Source organism: Episyrphus balteatus, chromosome 1 (assembly GCF_945859705.1).
Source record: "Episyrphus balteatus chromosome 1, idEpiBalt1.1, whole genome shotgun sequence".
In the NCBI taxonomy this organism is placed as follows: Eukaryota; Metazoa; Arthropoda; class Insecta; order Diptera; family Syrphidae; genus Episyrphus; species Episyrphus balteatus.
In genome coordinates this window covers 55,010,092-55,026,064 of record NC_079134.1, presented here as the reverse complement: position 1 = coordinate 55,026,064, position 15,973 = coordinate 55,010,092, and the positions used below count along the sequence as shown (strand labels likewise).

General features: G+C 31.9%; 1 protein-coding gene across 1 annotated transcript; it reads left to right on the top strand.

Moving 5' to 3' along the window:
• The first annotated feature begins 10,248 nt into the window (after positions 1-10,248).
• Positions 10,249-15,973, top strand: LOC129920963 (cell division cycle protein 20 homolog). The gene is made up of 4 exons (XM_056002547.1): positions 10,249-10,653; positions 10,711-10,820; positions 10,879-11,173; positions 14,908-15,973. Exons 1-4 carry the CDS (start codon positions 10,419-10,421, stop codon positions 15,855-15,857), a joined length of 1,590 nt encoding a protein of 529 aa, XP_055858522.1. The 5' UTR covers positions 10,249-10,418; the 3' UTR covers positions 15,858-15,973.

Genomic DNA, 15,973 nt, shown 5'->3' with positions numbered 1-15,973 from the left:
AGAAAAAAAAGTTCAATTAACTATTAAATAAATATTTAAAATAATAACTGTCCTTCCAAACATCAGTTTTGATGTTTTTAAACAAATTCTAAACAATTTACGAACAAGTTGAGTTGGTAGCACAGATTTAAATCTGTTGAAAAAGTTAAGCCCAGAGAATTCTCCGGGCTTAACAGCTAAGCCCAAGGGGCTAAAGTGTTGTTGCATTTAACATGTAAATTCCTTAGCCCCGACTGCGTTTTTTTTGTCCAGTTAAGACCGGTGGTAATAAAAAACACACCTAATCAAGCTGTACCTTACGTCAATACGGCCAAATACCTTGGAATGACTTTGGATGCAAAGCTAAAGTGGAAAGAGCACATCAAAAAGAAAAGAGAAGAACTAAACTTGAAATATAGAAAAATGTACTGGTTACTTGGTAACAACTCTGATTTATCAACCCAAAACAAAATAGTGCTCTATAATCAAGTACTAAAGCCTGTTTGGACCTATGGTATCCAATTATGGGGCTGTACAAAGAAAACAAATACCGAAATCATCCAAAAATTCCAAAACAAAGTCCTTCGTGGAATAGTTAATGCACCTTGGTACATAAGAAATAGCGATCTACATCGTGACTTACAAATAGAAACGGTTACAGAAGTTGTTAAAAAATACGCTGTATCGCATAATCAGAGACTGCAAAGTCATACCAATTCTGAAATGGTGTCCGTCTTGAATACAAGAAACCATGTTCGGAGATTAAGAAGAACCAAGCCTCATGAGCTTATGGTCTAAAAAAACATGGGAAAGTATTAAAAGTTTAAACTTCCCCCAAAGTGATTTTACAAAGTTAAGAAAGAAAAATCTGATGTCGATCTCTCAAGATTGGTCCTGATAAAGAGGTGGTTTTAGTGGTTAAGAGTCCCATACTACTTGGTGTCGAATACTGCCAAGTGTCTTTTGAAGATTTTCTCCCGTCAAAAAAAAAAAAAATCTTTTTATACCTTAAAAATAAATACCAGCACCAAAAAATATTCTAATCCTTTTATTACTTATAATTTTATGACATCCCATGAAAACTGTCTGCCTTTATATTTAAATATCAGAAAATTCGTTAATCCGGTAAAAAGCACTTATCAAATTAAAGTACCTGAATGGAATTTAATGATATTAATTAAAAGTTTTATTAGAGGTTTAAAAGAAATAAGCTATAAAACCCTTAAGAAATTAGGTAGTAAATATACATAAAATATGTTTTTCCTTTTAAATAAAAGTCATATTATTGGAATCCATCACATACAAAACAAAGAACTCTAATTTTCCAAGATTTTATTTTTACACATGAGAAAAAAAAGTCGAAAAAATGACTGACTTTATCAAATCAAATCGCTCTAGCTCAGTTGGATGCAAAATGACGCAGCTGAGCTCTTGGATTTATATTAAGAAATATATAAGGATTTTGAATCAGCTAAGCTTGGTTTGATTACAAAGGAACCTTTTTTTTGCTATGCAATTTGAAGTCGAAAAAGTGTGCAATCAACGGTGTTTCAAAAAACATTAAATTAAACAATTAAAAAATAAATTTTTTATTTTTTTTTTCAATAGTTGGTTTAAATAATTAAACAGCATATGAAAAAAAATAAAAATCAAAACGTTTTAGAAGTCCTCTTCCTAGTTTTAACACTCAAAGTTAAGAAAAAAAATAAAAAAACAGATTTTTTTTTTCATAATAAAAAATTATTAACTTCGGCCTGCTCTATAAGGCACACCAATAACCCAAATTGAAATTTTGTTTCGAATACTCGAGCTCCGAACATTTGTGAATGCACTGATCTTAAAAGTTTTTCATTATAGACCCACCCGAAAAATGAATATTGCAAGCACTTTTGCCTAAATGGGTCACTGTGCGATGTGGTTGTTCATTTTCTATCAGTTTTTTTTTCTTTTTTTTATAAATCATGTTTTTTTGAACTGAAATCATGTTTTGTATCATGTTTTTTCAAATTTCGAAATGGTGGCACTGGATTCGATGCAAATGGTCTTGTATCGTTGTAAAGGTGCAAAAGTGCAACATTTTCTTAAAATAAATCAACCAAATACACAGACTACAATTTTGTTTAAAATTTTTACTCTTTTTCTATACGCTACCCTATTGCAAAAATAAAATACAATGGTGCAAACCCTGTCTGTTGTAGTTGTAGTCGTGTCCAAAAACAAAATTTAGCAATTTTACACCTTTTTGTTGCACCGGATCGTGAATATACCCCTAGTAAAAACAATAAGAGCCAGTTGTACAAATATTTAATCCGTAGATCAGCAACTTATATCTTCTGAAATCGGTAGCAAGGCTAAAGTTTAGCACTGGTTCAAGGTTCATATATGTAGAAACAGCCACATTCATGTTTGAACCGAAGTTGACTCGCAGCTAATCCGCCGAAATTTTAACATAATAATTTTTTTACCACACCCAGGAATCGGACTTCGTATCTGCTTGGTGGTAGTCCACCAATCTACCTACTCTTAATCAGTTGAAATAGCAAAAAAATGTCCGGGCTAAATTATTCAATGTCAAAACCAAAAAGTGTCCGAGCTAGATTATTTAATAGGTGTGTTTTTTGTTTATCAATATAGATTTTGTGCAAAAAAACGACATCGGGATTTTTGAAATCCATGCAAACATTTGGCACCACTGTACATACACTTTAGCAGCTGTCTGTCAAAAATGTTGCTTTTGTTTTTTTTTTATTTTAACTTCGAAGTGGGAAGGCCACTACATCCATGTTGGATGCAAAAAAAAAATTTCACAAAAAAACAAAAACCATTTGTCGGCCATGGCATCCATGTTGGATTCAAAAAAATTTTTTTCACATAAAACCAAAAATCATTGATATATTCTTAGCTACATTTTAAGACCATAACCATTAAAATTAGTTGCGGCGTTCTTGTGTTATAAGCGTTTGAAGGTAGTCATATTGAATATTTTTTCGATTTTTTTAAAATCAAATGTGGAAACTTTTTTATTTTTATTTCTAATTTTTCGAAAAAACTTTGGTAGTTTTATATATATATTTGTTCAACAATCTTATCAGGATCCATTTAAGACTTTTATCTGAAAAGTGCATTGCGTATATCTCGAAATATTAACATTTCAATGTAACCATAGGTGTGTTTTTTATTACAACCGGTCTTAACTAGACAAAAAAACGCAGTCTGAGCTAAGCAATTTACATGTTAAATACAACAACACCTTAGCCCCTTGGGCTTAGTTGTTTAGCCCGGGGATTTCTCTGGGTTTAACTTTTTGAAGAGTTTTAATATGTGCTACCAAACTAATTTTTTTATAAATTGTTTAGAATTTGTTTAAAAACGTGAAAACTCACGTTTGGAAGGACAAAATGTATTAAAATAGTTTTGCTAGCATACATTATTGTATCTCTTTGTAAAACATACATGAAAATTACAAGAAAAGGACGAAAGCGAAAAATATGACAACTCTAAATTTTTGTTGTGTCAGCTGTTTTCGGAACATTCAATATACAGTGCTGCCAAGATTTCAGGTTAAGCCCCGAGGCGTTTTTTTGTCCAGTTAAGACCGGTGGTAATAAAAAACACACCTCATGTCAAACAAAATTTTGATTATTTTTTTATATGTGAGCTTTTTTCAAACCTCATTTTCTCCGCTTTTTTTTTTGTTAATATTTTCAGATATTTCTGTATGAACACAACAATTAAACTACCTTGGCACTACTGTTTTTATCGAGAGAAAGTAAAATCTGGATAATTATCTGGATTTTTCAAAAATCTATACAGATAAAGTTTTTGTTGTTTTTAACACGTAAATTGTTTCGATTTCAAAAATCTCCATGTCGTTTTTTTGCACAAAATCTATATAGATAAACAAAAAAACAAACAAATTTCGTTTTGCTTTTCGTTTTTCAGTACGCAGCTCTAGCGAAAAATTGGAGAGTTTTCACTCATTTGTCACTTACATTTTACTGTCCTGTGCATTTTTATTGACTCCAAGAGCAGTGTTGACGGTTGTTTTACTTTTAATTCATTTATTTCTTGCTTCAAAAATTATTTTCTGTTGATTTTTCTTGATTTTAAATTAATTTTGAATTTTTTTATTTTGACTTTGACAGAATACTAGTTAGAATTTTCTTTGTCGACTTTGGAGACTTGAACATTTTTTATTTCGCATCAGCAGCGTTCCTAGAAAATGTAAAAATGGAACGTGATTGGGCACAACAGTAGGTGTGTTTTTTACTACAACCGGTCTTAACTAGACAAAAAAACGCAGTCTGGGCTTAGCAATTCACATGTTAAATACAACAACACCTTAGCCCCTTGGGCTTATTTGTTTAGCCCGGAGATTTCTCTGGGCTTAACTTTTTGAAGAGTTTTAAATCTGTGCTACCAAACTAATTTTTTCATAAATTGTTTAGAATTTGTTTAAAAACGTGAAAACTCACGTTTGGAAGGACAAAGGGCTAGTTGTACAAATTGAGGGTTAACCCACGGATCAGCTGAACTCGAGTTAACTCTTGAACCAGGTTCAACGGCGTATACAAGGGGGGGGGGGTCACGGGGTCATGACCCCCCCCAAGAACTCAGAACTTAAAAAAGAATTTGTTATGTGATACTGAAATCTCTTGAGTAAGATTATTTTCAAAATGTTGAAGTTTTAGAACATGAACGAAAATTAAAAGTAAAAAAAATTTTTGGTATTCAAACAAACTATTTTACCATATTTTGGGGATGTGGTCATATTTTAAGCGAACGCTATGCTGGATTAGGATTATTTTGATTCGTTCGATAATATTAGTTTAAAGTATTATATTAGTATTATATTCAAAGCTTTTTAAAAGAAATTGAATCTGGAAGGTACACAAAAATAATATCTTAAGGGCAAGACACTCCTTACCAGCAAATAAAAGAAGCAGCCATATCTTCTATTTTTTTATATGAAGAAGTGAATAAAATATGTTTTTAATAAGGAAGCTTTCTGTGGCCTTGCTGTGTGGAGGTCAATTCTGTTGATAAAATTCGTCATCGGCAAAATGTTAAAGAAGGATATCATTTCTCAAATCTTTTTAGTTTTTTGCAATGTTCCAGTTTAATACATTCTTCTGATAAAATTTGGTGAATTTTGTTTGCTTACAGAATATAACAGTATTTTGTACATACTAAATTTGCTAGATCTGTTGCATTTTTTGAAACAACTATCGATTTGTTAAATATCAATGGCCAGCCAATTATAGAAGCAATTTAAGCAACCTTATCTAAGGCAATTTAAATATTATTATTAAATATCACTAAGGGCTAATTTTTTGAATAGTTAGATAAACCTAAGTTAGAGCTTATTCCTAGGAATAAAAGTTTTTTTTTATAGTGACATTTATTCTTTTGATAGTCTATCTGACGATTGAAAAAGCAGGGCTTAATCTAATAAATACAACTGAATGTTTTTTATATTGTAAACCGCTGATTAATACCTGAAAACGTACGAATTCCAAAATACCGCCAAAAATTTTTTGTCTTTACTATTTTAATAGAGGTATTTTAAATTCCCATACAATTTTAAAACAAAATTTAAAAAAAATTATATTTTCAAATGCAATTTTTTTTACAAAACTTTGCGATTCGTTTGCCTGAGGTTAGGAAGACTTTTAATTCAAAAGTTAAAACTGTTATTAAGTAAAAACGATTTTTATTTTAACTTTCTGGGCTAGCGGAAAACAATGAACAGTTGTTTTAAGGCAAATTATTCAATCGAAGTACTCGTACAGTACATTTTATTTTTAGGAGAGGATAGCCTCAATTGGTCAAAATTAAAGCCTAGTACGCTGCTGATAAGAAACGAAAAATCCCATACAAAAATGAAATAACGAAATGGTAAACCAAAAATTTCGTTCAACTTTTCGTTCTGTAGTACGCTGTTCGGCACAACGAAATTGAAAGTCTAAACTTTTTTTCGCACACAAACAATTGCCGGGGACATTCATTGTGTGTGGAAAAATGACATTTTGAGTTTTTTTGTTTGTTTTTGTTGTTCATTTTGTCATTGCATGTCTTTCTGCGATGCGTGTTTGCTTTTTTTTCATTTATGTTTTCAATTTTTGAGTATTTTCGGTTCAGATTTCGCAAGCATTTCGTTGTCCTCGTGGAGACCGACGAAAAATTTCGTTTCACATCAGCAGCGTTCTAGGCTTTAAGGCTTAACGCTAAACTTAAACGAATCTCATACCGTTTTTGTTTGGTTATTTTTAGAACTACATTCGGAACTTTTCGATTCGAAAGCAAGACGCACAAATTTTAATGTTTAATAATTCAAAAAGCCCATTTTCAGGTATATGCCTGCTATCAAAACTTTTGAAAAAAAAAAAAAAAAAAAAAATTGGCATGACCCCCCCCCCCAAGAAGCAAACCTGTATACGCCCCTGACCAGGTTCAACTTTGAGTGGGTTGTACAGTTGTGGATCAAGTGAGAGTCAGCTGAACCCCAGTTCAGGTTTATATACAAGAAAATTTTAGTATATATATACCTAATGTCACTGTCAGTTGTCCTTGGACTCTCAAAGAAGACAAAACTACTCCTTTACAAGCAGCTCATCAGGCCCGTCATCACCTATGCCTGCCCGGTCTGGTTCACAATTTCACCATCAGCCATGAAGAAGATCAAACTCTTCGAGAGGAAAATACTCAGAGTTTGCACTGGACTATATCGGAACCCCCTAACGAGGAAGTACTGGCCAAACAAGAAGCTGTACGAGGCAGCTGACATCATCCCAATCGACCAGCATATCATCGGTGAAACCAGAAAAGTGTGTAACTCCAAATTTTCTGAAAATTAGATTTGAATGCCATCTGTTAGACAAACCTAATATCTACCGTTCCTTAAACTCAGAATCCTTTTAAAGTTCATAGTTTTTATTTTATAAGCAAATTAGAAAATGAAAACTCATACAAATGCCTTCAAAACGATTTTGTTTTTTTGCTCTCCTTTAAAATTTGCTAAAATGGAGTTTCACACTTTTCTGGTTTCACCGACGATATGATGGAACTATCCAGCCGAATTTTGAGGAACCTCGAAGGACATCCAAACCCGGAAGTACAACAAATGCTACAGGATGAAATTCTCACCAGCCAAAGGTACCTACACCCAAGAGCGATAAATCGATGCCAAATTCCAGGAGGTACTCTTCAACGAAGGAAGACCATTCTACGAAAGAGCGGACAGCGGACTCGACAGAGGATAAAAACCTTGAGTTATAATTAATTTTCTTATTTTATTTAACAAGACACTTTTTTTTCAATTTAAAATTTCATGTATTAGATTAAGAGCCAATTTTTCAATAGTCAGTTAAACAGTCATTTAGTACTTATTCCTAAGGATAGAGAAAAAATCAATTTTTCAACAAGCAGATATAGCTTATTCCTTAGAATAAAACTACCTGCTTCTTTCAGAGACGAATAAAAATTATTCTAAGTTATAATCTCAACAAAAATATTGTGTCAGTTGTCAAAGCTGTTTTGAAAGAATTTTGAAAAAAATACAGTGGAACACAAGAAAACAAAAACAATCATAAATAAAAATGACGTTTAATTTTAAATATTTTTGAATTTGACAATTTTTTTTGTTATTCTGTAGAATAAATTATTATTGATTGAAAAATCAATGTTTTTATCTGATTGTTTATGAGCCTAATAACTTTATTCGTCGAACAGTTAACTGACTGTTTATTAGAAGATTGAAAAATTGGCTCTAAGTCGACAAAAATATGTATTTATATTTTATAAAACCATCCTTTTAGCCAGTAGAAATAAGTTAGGCCCCTTCTGAGCCAACAATCTAGTAATAGTTAATTATAAGCCTAGTTTTAAGTCAATTGTATATATAAAACTTAAGCAAAATAAAAACAAACCTTAATCTAAAAAAAAAAAAAAAAAAAAAAAAATAAGTCAGTTGTCCTTATTTTATAAAGCACAATGTGCGTGAAAATGTTTCGTCTTTTTAATTTAACTAAAACCTCATCTATTAATTGTAATTGGCAATAAAATACACAAAAATAAAGCATAATATTAGTGAAACTAGTTGTTTTGCCCCTTCTAATCTAATGGCGGCCGGATTATGCATTCATTAGTGGACTAATTAGGAGGATGAGGATTCTTGGGTGCCTGTGTATATTAGGGGTATTCACGATCTGGTGCAACAGGCCTAGTAAAAATGTAAAATTTAATTTTTTTTACAATAGATCGTGAACGCCCCTATTCTTATCTATAGTAAATATTGAAGCATGAATGATGTTTTTTTTTCCTCCACCGCACCGTTCCTTCTTCTTTTTTCCATTTTTTAAAATTTAATTCTTTGTTTTATTCGGGTTAATTAATTTTTACTTATTATTTTACATCAAAAGAAACTAAATTACGGGACATGAGTAGCGACAACCATTTTAAACAGAATAAAAAAGACAAACTGTAATAAATGTAAACACGCCTTAATTGAAGAATTTATATTGAACACGACCAACTAAAAAGATGATTGTTTAATGTGGAACATAGCTAAGTAAGAATGAGAAAAAGAAAAAAGATGTTAAAAGATGAAAATAAAACTACATATATTTGGACGCCGGTGAACTTAACTGATTGCCACTTAAAAGTTGTGTTTTATTTTATCTAATTATTTGGACACTTTTTACACAAACTGTTTATCATGGGCGACGTGACGGTGAGCTCTGCCATCTGTCAAAAATAATTTCACTCCATTGTATTTTTTTGCAATAGGGTTAGGGTATAGCAAAAGTACAAAACCACTGTAAAATTTCAATCCATATATTTGTTGTTGTAGTGTTGTAAGATTTTACACTTTTGCAATGATAAAGGTATAACTACATTGGCTCAAAAAGTGAAAAAGTACAAAAGTGAAAATTTTCAAATGCATTTTTGTGTAGTTTTTCGGGCTGGAAAATTAAAACTAATGATGCAGAAAGCTTATTTTTTGGTCTAAAAAACTATTTGTATACTCTTATTCACAAAACAATTGCGCTAGCGAGAAAAAAAATATTTTCACTTTTGTACTTTTTCAAAAAGTGGTGTATGTAGTTAAGCCTTAAGGCTTAACTACATTGGCTCAAAAAGTGAAAAAGTACAAAAGTGAAAATTTTCAAACGCATTTTTGTATGTTTTTTCGGGCTAGAAAATTAAAACAAATGATGCAGAAAGCTTATTTTTTCGTCCAAAAATCAATTTATAAACTTTTTTTTACAAAAAAATTCCGGTAGCGAGAAAAAAAATATTTTCACTTTTGTACTTTTTCAAAAAGTGGTGAATGTAGTTAAGCCTATACTAGACCAGTTGCATCGGATCGTGAATACCCCTATTGTTTATTTATTTTTGTTTTTTTTTTTGGGCAGAAAATTGTATATATTTATAAGAAAAAAAACTTAAAAATTAAATTAGGGTGGTAAAAGCTGTGTTATTATTTTATTTATTATTTAGCATCACAAAAACACGGAAAAACAAATAAAAAAAACACCTCAATCATTTGGGAGAACCACATTCATTTCCACCACCTATTAGCCGAACTGTCAAAAAATTCAGATTAAAGTGAGAAAGAAACATTTTTTCCACTAAAAATCATCTGGTCCATGGCTGAACCACTGCTAACCCGCCAATATCGGTGGGTAACTTCTGATCGTGGTTCAGCAGTGGGTTAAGACCTGAACCTCGATTGTACAACACTGCAAATGAGTTGAACCGAGTTCAAACGTTGATCCGAGGATGAACCACGTTTGTACAACTGGCCCAAAATGTGTTAAAATAGTTTTGCTAGCATACATTTTTGAATCTCTTTGTAAAACATACATGAAAAATACAAGAAAATGACGAAAGCGAAAAATATGACAACTCTTAATGTTTGTTGTCTCTGCCGTTTTCGGAACATTCAATATACAGTGCTGCCAAGATTTCAGGTTAAGCCCCGAGGCGTTTTATTGTCCAGTTAAGACCGGTGGTAATAAAAAACACACCTAGTGTGTAGCCACCACATGTGATTTTTCAATCGATTGAAAAATTACTGTGTAGCCAGGCACTAATAGCCATTTGTGGTTATCTGAATAATAAGATATTAAATCGCTTTCAGAAAATATTCTAGATACCGGGATCCCAAATAGCCTATCCGATAGGTAATTGAACACACCCAAATTAGTCTGGATGCATTCATTTATTTCATTTAGATTTAGATTCTGTATGTTGGCTATGCTGTGTAAAAAAGTCCGCTAATTTTAAAATTTTCATTTCTGAGTTTTCTTTTTTTTCAAACTTTGACTTCGTCCTTTTATTTTATTCCATTTTAATTTTATAAGAGAATCATTGTAATTGTGATTCTAAAATTTAACTGTTATTTTCATTTGCATGTGGCTGAATTAAATCTCGAAATGGCACAATTCAATTATTTAAATGAAATAAACAGTGTCCTTTCTATGGACGGAGAACTGACGCGAGGACCAGCGCCAAGATGGCAAAAAAAGCTGGAATGTTCCTCAAGTAATCTTAGTACAAGCATGAATACGTCCCGATCGGTTTTATCAAAGTCATATAACACCAGTTATTCTATGGCGCCAGTTGTGACAAAGACTCCTGGCAAAAGTTCTAGCGGTGCAGATGGCAAAGGTAAAAGCATTTTAATTTTTTTTTTTTGTTTCAAGGAATGATGGCGATTTATTTTAGCAAGAAAAACACCTAGCAAAACTCCAAATAAAGGTTCGAAAACACCATCTGGAGGAGATCGTTTTATACCAAACAGAAGTACCACAAATTTCGGACTCGGGCACTACTTGGTAAAATTTTGTTTGTTCATCTTTCTCGCATGTACTTGCAACTTCTTTTTTTTCATAGATAAAACAAGAGCAAGAAAAAATATCTGACGAAGAGAATGAAAAAAACAATAAAATGACCCCATCCAAAAGCGATCATAAGAAATTGATTTCAGAATCAATGCAAGTTGGCGACACAAATGGGACAAGGATTCTTTCTTATCAAAACAAAGCCCCTCCTGCGCCTGAATCCCATCAGAATCCAAATAAAGTGGTGTATTCAATTAAAACACCAATTTCTACAAAGAGTGGTTCCAGATACATTCCTTCAACTTCAGACCGGATTCTTGACGCTCCTGATATAATCAACGACTACTGTAAGTATAGATAAAATTAAATTATTCCTGTCTTTGTATAAATCAAATTACAAAGTAAGGTAGTTTGTGTTTTGTTGAGTCAGCGGATAAATTGGACAGTTAAAATTAAAATCGTTCTAAGTTACAAAAAGCAAATTTTACAGGGGACGATTTTTAAGTTTCAAATTGGTTTAAAGTGACAATTTTCTGCTCGTTTGCCATTCAAGTTATGTTTTTTATATAGTTTGTTCTTTTCTCTTGAATAAAATATAGAAGTTTACGTCATTTGTAGGTGCATACTATTTTTAAATATTTTTTAAAACTAATAACCCAAAATTGTACATAGAACAATTCCTATACAAGTACCTACGTTTTTTCCTTAAATAAAAAGTGGACTTGGAACAAAATATGATGAGAATTAGAACAATCAAGAATACTCGGGCTCATTTTCAAAAGGCTGCTTCCCTGTTTTTATTGTTCTGTCCCCTTAAATTATATTATCAGCGGAATGAAATTTTTTTGACAAAAACGGTTTTCAAATTCGGAAAGAGCACCCTCAAATTAGTAAAACTGCATCATTAACTCATTTTCTGTAAAAAGTGGATTTAGAACAATTTTGCTTTACGCCGACGATATGTATTTGTACAATCTTATGTAGGTTTCCATTCCATCCATTACTAAAATTAGTAGTTCTATTGATCGCATTGTCAAGATTGTTTAGTTTAGTTTAGTTTTTATTTCGATTAAATGCTTACACATTAAGACTTAAATTATCTTATAGCAAGATTGATGCCTTCAGGTTTAGGGAAAATGGCAGAATGTGAATTTGTGTTAATTTAGCCTATTCACATTAATAGGAAATGTCGCGTTCTTTAACCCACCGAAAACCATATAAAGCCGCGATTTAAATCTGCCATAAGTTTGAATTTGTTATTAGAACACATTAGGTTATAAAACTGCATACTAACATTATGGTTATACCTCCATTCCCAAAATTTACTGTGGAAGGAGTGTGAAGGAAAACGAGATTAAAAAAACTTTAATGATATAATTAATGAGTTATAACTATCAGTAAAATCCATCAGTAAAAATTCTGTTTTGCTATTTTGAATACTTTAAGAATCCAATTTATGCAAAATATTGATGAAATAAATTAAAAACACATTTTAACTAACTTTTTAAAAAAGAAGCAATGCATTTGGTGTTATTTTTTAGTCACAAATTCATTTTATAAATTTTACTGATAAAATTTCATTTTACTGAAATTATAAAATGGATTTGTAAATAAAATTTGACACCAATTGCATTGCTTCTTTTTGAAAAAATTAGTTAAAATAAGCTTTCTACTTATTTCAACAATGTTTTGCTCAAAATAAAAGTTTAAAGTATTCAAAAAAGCTAAACAAAATTTTTACTGATAGCTATAACAGAGCCCTAATATACATGAAAAAAGTTGTAAGCCAAATGTGTCTTAAAATCATAAAACTATAATAAACAAGGTGAGAACTTAGATTTCGATGCTAGCGTCATCGCGGTTTTGACGTATTATCATCAATACGCATCACAAGGTTGTACCATATTACCCCTCTGGATGAGCAAAATACTCTAAGGTTTAGGATTTAATATAATTTATTAAGCATTCTTGCTATTTGAAACTGTTTAGTAAATATCAATAATTATTTTTAACAAAATGTTTAATACAGCGTTTAAATCTTAATAAAGAAAAATGCAAAAAAAACACCACCGATTAAAATAAGACCTATTTGGTTTGAAAGGGCATCAAACGTTAACAACAAATATTAAATTATCGTCTCAAATTTCATTGTTTTTTCATGTAAAAATATTTGATTGTATTGGTTTTAGTTCCATGAGATTCAGCATCGAAAATTATCCTGGGATGATATGCAAAAACCATAGATTTTTTGTTAAATGCCGCTGTTTGCTGGTTTTTATGAAAAACGCACATGGTGGACTAGGGACCCATACAATCAGGGTGGTAACATACAATAATTGCTTTCTTGGGTGGGTCAAAGATTGGTGTGTATAAAATGTGAAATCCTTCGAGAGCCTATAAAGCTTATTGCAAAATAAAGTCCACTAACAAGGCATTTTTTTAAATAAGGATGATACGTAGAATAAAACGACATCATATGATTGAATTTTCATCCACGATACGAAAAAGATTATTAAGTTTAAAACGGTTTAAATGTTGCTTTCTGAAACTTGAAAATACATACTGTAAATGCATACTGTGGCTAAATAGATCTACAAAAATATTAATTAACCAGACATTTAGGTAAAAGCTAAGGAAGTTCTATCATGTGCACTTTATTTAGGAATTAGCGTACCCCGCACCTTTTCTCTTCTGGGCATTCTCCTTTAATTTTTATTTTAAATTATATGGAAGATTATTGTAAAAAACCGACAAATGTTGCAGTTTTCTCAGAAATGCACCAATGGATTTAGTAGCACTTTTGGTTGGAGCATTCTTTTATGCCAAGGAATCATAATCAGCAATAAAAACTCTTGAACGAATTTGTTCTATTTTTGCTCTGGAGCTCCGGTCTATTAAATAGATACATTCTCTTCGAAATTACATCTTTTTTCTTTTATCTCAATTTTATTTTTATGTAAGAGGGGAGTACATAAATGTAAATAACTTTCATTTTACATAAATAAAACTGTTTTCATTCAGGCTCCGACACAAATATTTTATCGTAGAAAAAAGATTTCAATTCCGTTCGAATTTCGAAAATCGTAGAATTTTTTTCATTCCGAGTTTACTACGATGGATATTAAGAAATTTTTATGTGAATATTTTCACCTACAATGCAATTTGTGATAAGGCTGAGTACTTTTTAGTACTGGGAAGACTTCGTACTTTTAGTCTAATGGTGTTATCGTTTGGTAAAAAAATCAATTTGTTTTTGATCTAAATCTGTCAAAAAAAAACCTGATTTTGTTACCAAACGAAAACACCATAATACAAATTTTGTATTAAGACCGTTTAAATTGTTTTTAATTGTTAACATTTTGAACACTTTCTGTGTTCTATTAATGTTTTGCGTTAAATCAGGTAACGGTCTCGGTTGCCAGTATTTTTAGTCCGTTAGATTAATCTTTGGAGTCCATTACAACTCATTCCGAGAAATTTAAAACTTTGTACTCTATGCAATTTAGTACTAAAGGCACATCATTTATTAATTTTTGGAGCAAGGTTTAAAATTGGTTATTTACAGTAGGGATGCTATCAGATAGTGCCTAGTAAATACTACAAAACCTCATTATTAGTTTATTTTTGGCTAAAAATGGACTTGTCCAGTTTTTCCTCCGAACCCTTCCAATTTAAATAAAAATGCCTCTACACTATCTTGCAAAGTATAAATATATTTCAAAAACAAATATGGAATCTATTCCCATCCTACTGCAAAATTAAGTGTGATTGGAGATAATTTTGAATCAGAGCTAAACAAAAATGTGTTTATAACATCAATCACTGGTACATATGGAATGTATGATGGTTAAAAAATGGAATGGGATTACAGCTTTTGTGGAATTTATTTTCGTATTCCTTCTCCATCAAGTATAATAGACATGATTTGCTTTCCATATTTATAAAAAATGGCTTACATTACATATCAAAATTTAACCCAAAATACACGCAAAACGAACTAGGGCGTCAACAGATGTTTTTTTTTTTTTTTACTTTTATTATCTAGTTTAGTTTATTAATCGCTTATTCCAAACTATTTCAGATCTTAATCTATTGGACTGGAGTGTTGATAACGTGGTTTGTGTTGCACTAGGAAATGCAGTTTATCTTTGGAACGCTAGCACTGGAAGTATTGAGCAATTGGTTGAATTTGAAGAGGGTGATAGCGCTTGCTCATTGGCATGGATCCAGGAGGGACATATTTTGGCGATCGGTATCAGTAGTGGTGCTGTTGAGCTTTGGGATTGCGTCAAATCAAAGAGATTACGTGTAATGGATGGACAAACGGCACGTGTTGGATCTTTAGCATGGAATTCTTTCCTTGTGTCTTCTGGCAGCAGAGATGGGTCAATTATTCATCATGATGTTCGCCAAAGGGATCACAGGGTTACAACACTCTTGGGTCATACTCAGGAGGTCTGTGGTTTAAAGTGGTCAACGGATTTCAAGTATTTAGCAAGCGGGGGCAATGACAATTTAGTTAATGTTTGGCCAGCGGCTACTGCATCGAGTTCAACTGGTACTGAACCAATACACATACTCAATCAACATCAAGCTGCTGTTCGGGCACTAGCGTGGTGCCCTTGGTTGCCTAATGTGCTAGCTACTGGTGGTGGTACAGCCGATAGATGCATTAAGTTCTGGAACGTGAATAATGGCTCACTTATAAACTCTGTTGACTCGAAATCTCAAGTTTGCGCACTGTTATGGTCTAAGACATACAAGGAACTAATTTCAGCTCATGGGTTTGCTAAAAATCAGTTGAGCATCTGGAAGTACCCTTCAATGCAGAAGCAGGCCGAGTTGACTGGACACACTTCGCGAGTTTTACAGTTGGCAATGTCGCCAGATGGAAGTACTGTTATAAGTGCTGGAGCCGATGAAACGCTAAGATTATGGAACTGCTTCGCAGCAGATCCACATCAAGCTAAAAAATTAACCTCTGTAGCCAGCAAAGCTAAGCAAAGTGTCTTCAGACAAAGTATTAGGTGAGCAAACACAAGTTTGGTTCATTACGTTTTCTTTTGAATATTTCCATATTTCTTTTGTCAATCTTAATAATTTTATGATGTTTTTTTGATTAAATAAAAATAATGACTTTTAAAATA